We start from the raw sequence: 6,151 nt of genomic DNA on the forward strand, positions 1-6,151 counted from the left end.
AAAAAAAAACATGCCTTTTATGGTGTTACTGTGCCGTGTGTTGTTTTTATTGGCTTTACTTATGAGCTTTGCTACTGTGTTTACTATGGCACAAGAGGTGGGATCTCGTTTGGAGGTACAGGAATCTACTTTACTCAAGGGTGAAGAGTCTCCTTGTGTTGGTGATTCTGTTGGTTCTTCCGGTACTACTTGTTCTTCTGTTCGTACTGCTCCTCCTCCTCCTGGTCTTGCTAAAGCACAAGCAGAACCTCTTGTTAAAGGAGAACCACCTGGTGGTGTTGTTCCTGATCCACAACGTGATCTCAGTGAAGGAGATAAACAACTTGGTGGTATAGGTCCTAGTGTTGGTGTTACTCCGGCTTTGGCTGGTCCTCCTGGTTCTCATGGTCCTTCTACCGTTTCTCTTCCAGAACCTCAAGGTGGTGGAGGGAATAACGGTCTAGGTGTTCACGGCCAACCATCCACTGTAGATCAGAATGCTCTTAGCAGAGATAGTCAAACACTGAAAGATTCTTCTGGGGATCTTTTACATAAAGAGAAAGAAACAAGTAAAGAAGAAGAGATATCTAACCAGGATCCAGAGAGAAAAGAAGAGCCTCATAAATCCGCAGAAAATCAACCTGGTCATCACGACCCTGTAGAAACTCCAAAAGAACAAGATAGTAAACATTCTCTTCCACCTGCACAAGCTCCTGCTCTTCCTGGTCCTCCTTCTTCTCCTACGGCTGAGGAGCGTGTTGATGTACCTTCAGCTGAAGGTGAACGTGGCGATATCGGCAACATTGCAGGAGTTGAAAGTGAAACAGCAACACAACCTTCTGCTGACTCTCCCAACACTTCAGCCACAGGGAGTTCCGGTGTTTCTGACGCTGCAGCGAATGAGAATAATACTTCATCTGCAGAGAGTGAATCAACAAACAACCAAGCAGATAATACAGATACCACCACCACCACCACCACCACAACAACAACAACAACCACACTTCCTCCTGAACTCACAAACAACAACAAGAAGGGTGATGCAGACAGCAGCAGCAGCAGTATGAGTTCTGTGTGGGTACGTGTACCACTACTGATTGTGGTTACACTGTCCTGTATTCTTGTGTGCTGATTGTAGTGGTGGTGTGGTGGTGTGACTCAGGTCATCCTTTGTTTTCTTTTTTTGCATACATCCCTACAGTCTAACTAATCTTTCACCTGTTGGGATTTTCTTCTTTTTTTTGTTTCTTAATGTGTTTTGTGTGTTTTGTGTGTGTTTTTGCTCTCTTGTGTTTATCCTATAATAATTATTATTGCTACTCCATTGTGTGTGTGTGTGTTCTTGGAGACTCTCTCTGTGGGTGTGTGCACCTGGGTTTGCACTGTGATGATAATGAATTGCTTTTTGCAGTGTGAAGCGAAATGATAATAACAGATGAATTTATATTTATAATTACATATATGTACACATATAGACTTACACCCATAGTTGGTGTGTATTTCTGCGTTAACTGGTTAAGTTGGGCTACTTGTTATTGTTTTTTTTGCCTTTGAATTTCTAGCTCTTTTATGTCCTTTGCTCTGCACCGTGGTGTGTTGGATTGCCTTGTGCGGAGAGAAAATAATAAGTAATACACATATACATTTGTAATTGTGCTTGGTTTGACCAGAAGAGACACACTGTTATGTATTTCTGTGCTTATTGCTCTTGTTGGTCGCTTTCATAAATTTTATTTTTCTTTTTGTGGGGTTCATTGGGATTATCTGTTTGTTATTGGGTGTTGTGTGCGTTTTTATTTTAATTTGGGTATTCTATGAGTTATGATTGCAGTTTTCTGCAATATGTGTGCTTCTGCTGTCTCATGTTTTTCTTTGTTGTTTGATTTTGTTTTATTCTAATTTTCTGTTTTTTTCCATTGATTTTATTTGTTTCTGTTTTTCTCACTGTACTCTTTCTTCTTTATTGTACATTCCATTGAAGTAGGACAAGTTCAACGATATCCACATTACCTGCAACCATTGGAATAATAATAATAATGATGCGCTACGTGCTGTGTATCCTCGCTATCCTGCTCTCATGTGCGTGTGTGCACGTCCTCGCTGAAGAAGTGCCTGCCGCCGATCTTTCCGACCAAGTCCCTGATACGGAGAGTGAGACAAAGATTCTTCTTCAAGGTACTCCTCCTGGTACGAATTGCACTAATGGTACTAAACTTGCTGAAGATACTCAGCAATGTCCGGAAGAGCGCGAAGCTCCTCCTGTTACAGTACCTGTTGAAACTACTCAGTGCCCTAATGGTACTCCTGAAGGTGCTGAACTTTCTGGTACTTCTGGTAATTGTAATCCTTCTCGTGGACAAGAACCACCAGCAGCACAACAACCACAACAACAGCAACAGCTGCAACAACAACAAGATGATAATAGTGTGAGCGCAGGTGGTGACAGTGTACCAGCAGGAAGTGAAGGCCCAGGGAATACGTCATCCACAGCAGGTAATGTAGACTCAGAGAGACCACAACAAAACACAACAGAAGGAGAGGCAGCAGCACCAACTACGGACACAACCTCGTCTGGAAACGTTAATTCCAACAACACCAACCCACAAACTCAGCCGGAAAGTACCAATGAAGGTGTTGACAGTAATCCCAGTAATCAGACTACTGCAGCTGCAGATACGACTGGCACAGAAGGTTCACAGGAGAATGACAATGCTGAGAAATCAACCACCACCACTACCACAACAACAACATCAACACTTCCTCCTGAACTCACAAACAACAAGAAGGGTGATGCAGACAGCAGCAGCAGTATCAGCAGTTCTGTGTGGGTGCGTGTACCACTACTGATTGTGGTTACACTGGCCTGTATTCTTGTGTGCTGAATATTGTAATGGTGGTGATGTGGTGTGACTCAGGTCATCCTTTGTTTTCTTTTCTTTTTTTGCATACATCCACACTACAGTCTAACTAATCTTTCATCTGTTAGGTTTTTCTTCTTTTTTTTGTTTCTTAATGTTAATGTGTTTTGTGTGTGTTTTTGCTCTCTTGTGTTTATCCTATAATTATTATTGCTACTCCATTGTGTGTGTGTGTGTTCTTGGAGACTCTCTCTCTGTGTGTGTGTCTGGGCTTGCACTGTGATAATGATGATGAACTGCTTTTTTTGAAGTGGAAAACAGGAAATAATATTAACAGATGAATTTATATTTATAATTGCGTATATACATATATAGACTTACACCCATAGTTGGTGTGTATTTCTGTGTTTACTTTGTAAATTGGGCTAATGATTAATATCTCTATGTTTGTTTGCTTATGGTTTGCTGGTTCGATGTGTGCTTTTGCCCCGCAGTGTGTTTGTGATTGCTTTTTTGTAGAAGAGATAAAAATAATAGGAAATATAATTGGTATTCTTACGTGCGTGGACACAGCAGCATACATAGAGAGTTGTGCTATTTTTTGTGCGGTTGGTGCTTCTTTTTTTTTGTTTTTTCAAACTTTTTTCTTTGCTTGGGCGCTGTGTGTTTTTTCCCGCATTGTTGTGTGTTGGAGTGTTTTGTGCGGTGAGAAAAAATGTTAAAGAATACATAAGTATATATTTGTAATTGTGCTTGATCCTACAGGAAGTGGCATTTTGATGTATTTCTGTGCTGTCTACTTCTGATGGTCGTTCTCTTAATTTCTTTTTTTTTCATTTTTTGAGGGGTTAATTGTGCTTATCTGTTTGTTAATGGGTATTGTGTGCTTCTTTCTTTCATTTGGATACTATCTGAGAGATGGTTGCAGCTTTCTGTTATGCTTAGTTTGCTTTTACCATTTTCTTTTTGTTCTCTTTATGTACTTTTCTTTATTTATGTTTTTGTTGCCTCTCTCTGTTTTTTTTGTTGTTCAGATCACTAAATTGAGATAGTAACACCAACGAAGAAAGTAATGATGTCACTACGTCATGTCTTCTGTCTTCTCACTATCGCACTGTGTTGTGTCTGCAGCTGTGTGGTAGCTGATGATGAAGCTGAAGCTCTTAAGGCTGAGGAAATTCCTCCTGTGGATCCTCCTCCTCTTGGTGTTGTGCCTCCTGCATCTTCTCCCTGTCTACATAATTCAGTAGCCGGGCCCTCTGAACCTCAGTGTTCTAATGATAGTTTGGTCGTGGGTCATCGTAATCATGAGGAGGAAGATTCACTTAAGGATCATTTGGTTGAGGTAGAAGAAGAAACAGCCAGTACAGGTTTGGGAGGAGGATTAAAAGCTGGACAAGCAGTTCAGCATTCTGGTCCGGCAAAAAGTGTACCTGCGAAAGTTGTTCCCGAGAAGAAAACTGACCTTGATGTGAGTCTTTCACATGTCAATTTGGAAAATCATCAGCAAGGGGAAAAGGAGACTAAAAACTCTAAGAACACACTTGCTCGTGAAGAAGCGGCTGAGAATGAACGTCAGAATGGAAACAATCGTGATAATGAAGCAGAAGCATCTATCGCTCAAACTACTTCAGTTTCACTACAAGGAGGGAGAGGTATAAATGATAATGGCTCCCACATTGTTTCTGTCGATAATGGTCGTGATCAAGGTGGTGGGGATAAAACAAAAGTAGAGAAGACAACAGAAGAGAAAGCGAATGCTCCAGGAAGTGAACAAGCAGAAGAGAAGAGGAAAAGTGAAAAAGAAGCACAATCTGATTCTCCTACTTTATCCAGTACAGTTAATACTGACACTCACGAAAACCGTTCTCAGCAGGAACAGATACCCTCTCCAGAGGAATCTCAATCACACAGCGATACAACGGAGAACCATAACACAACTACTACGAACTCTGAAACTTCAACTACACCCAGTAATGAGGAATCACCCTCAACCACCACCACCACCACAACAACAACACTTCCTCCTGAACTCACAAACAACAAGAAGGGTGATGCAGACAGCAGCAGCAGTATCAGCAGTTCTGTGTGGGTGCGTGTACCACTACTGATTGTGGTTACACTGGCCTGTGTTCTTCTGTGCTGATTGTAATGGTGGTGATTGTGTGACTCAGGTCATCCTTTGTTTTCTTTTTTTGCATGCATCCACACTACAGTCTAACTAATCTTCCACCTGTTGGGATTTCTCTTCTTTTTTTGTTTCTTAATGTTAATGTGTTTTGTGTGTGTGTTTGCTCTCTGTGTGTTTATCCTATAATTATTATTGCTACTCCATTGTGTGTGTGTGTGTTTTTGGAGACTCTCTCTGTGTGTGTGCACCTGGGCTTGCACTGTAATGATAATGATGAACTGCTTTGTGCAGTGGGAAAAAAGGAAATAATACTAACAGATGAATTTATATTTATAATTGCTTATATACACATATATAGACTTACACCCATAGTTGGTGTATAGTTCTGTGTTTACTGGGTATATTGGCTAATTGTGAAGGATTCTTTATTTGCTTTTGTTTTGTGGGTTATTGTGTGAGTGCCGTGCGTGGTTATGGTGTTGTGGTTTAAGGGGTAAAACAAATAATAACTGATGCACATTTATATTTATAATTGCTTATTAGTTTATGTATACCGAGAGTTCTGGGGTGATTTTCTGTTTGAAGGTGTTTTGGTTCTTCTCTTAATTTTTATGTTTTTGTTTTGATTTTGCATTGTACGTTGCGTCCCTTTATTTGATTTTTATTGTTTGTGTTGGTGCTGTTGTTGTTGTTCTTTGAGTTTTATATCTTTTTATTCTCTTTCACTTTTTTTTTGCATACCTTTGTTTCTCTATTCTATCAGTGTTGTTTTTGCCTTTTCATTTTGTTCTTTCTGGTATTGGTCAGAGCAGAACAAGAAGGAAAAACTATTATGCTGATGATGCAACGTTGTGTATTTTGTTTTATGGCTTTGGTTCTGAGCACTGCCTGTGCATGTGTGGCAGCGAATGTTGCTGGTGCTGGGGGTGGTCCTCCACCACCACCTCCTCCTGGCGATAATTGTAAACCTGAACCTGATAGCAAACAGTGTCGTACTGGCGGTACTGAAGCTGAAACTTCCTCTGGTGATTGTGAGAACTCTTCTCCGCCTGAACGTTGCACTAAAAAGGATGGTCATATTGACGTCAATTGCCCTAAAGATTCTGAACCTCCGTGTCCACAACTACAACCGAAGGAACCAGCTCCAACTTCACCAAAGGAACCAGCACCAAAGGAACCAGCA

The 6,151-nt window shown here is 40.8% G+C and overlaps 4 protein-coding genes across 4 annotated transcripts; all 4 read left to right on the forward strand.

The window, feature by feature from the left end:
* Positions 1 to 10: 10 nt before the first annotated feature.
* On the forward strand, positions 11 to 1,111 carry TM35_001081060 (uncharacterized protein; the record flags this gene model as incomplete). The annotated part of the gene is made up of 1 exon (XM_029031684.1): positions 11 to 1,111. One exon carries the CDS (start codon positions 11 to 13, stop codon positions 1,109 to 1,111), a length of 1,101 nt encoding a protein of 366 aa, XP_028877025.1.
* A 904-nt stretch (positions 1,112 to 2,015) lies between these two features.
* On the forward strand, positions 2,016 to 2,861 carry TM35_001081070 (uncharacterized protein; the record flags this gene model as incomplete). The annotated part of the gene is made up of 1 exon (XM_029031685.1): positions 2,016 to 2,861. The coding sequence occupies one exon, from the start codon at positions 2,016 to 2,018 to the stop codon at positions 2,859 to 2,861; it is 846 nt and encodes a 281-aa protein (XP_028877026.1).
* Positions 2,862 to 3,909: 1,048 nt separating this feature from the next.
* Positions 3,910 to 4,983, forward strand: TM35_001081080 (uncharacterized protein; the record flags this gene model as incomplete). Its single annotated transcript, XM_029031686.1, has 1 exon — positions 3,910 to 4,983. The coding sequence occupies one exon, from the start codon at positions 3,910 to 3,912 to the stop codon at positions 4,981 to 4,983; it is 1,074 nt and encodes a 357-aa protein (XP_028877027.1).
* An 817-nt stretch (positions 4,984 to 5,800) lies between these two features.
* On the forward strand, positions 5,801 to 6,151 carry TM35_001081090 (uncharacterized protein; the record flags this gene model as incomplete). Its single annotated transcript, XM_029031687.1, has 1 exon — positions 5,801 to 6,151. A coding segment is annotated over one exon (351 nt), but the record flags the coding sequence as incomplete, so codon positions are not given.

This window comes from Trypanosoma theileri (assembly GCF_002087225.1).
Source record: "Trypanosoma theileri isolate Edinburgh chromosome Unknown TM35_Tth_108_V1, whole genome shotgun sequence".
Classification (NCBI taxonomy): Eukaryota; Euglenozoa; class Kinetoplastea; order Trypanosomatida; family Trypanosomatidae; genus Trypanosoma; species Trypanosoma theileri.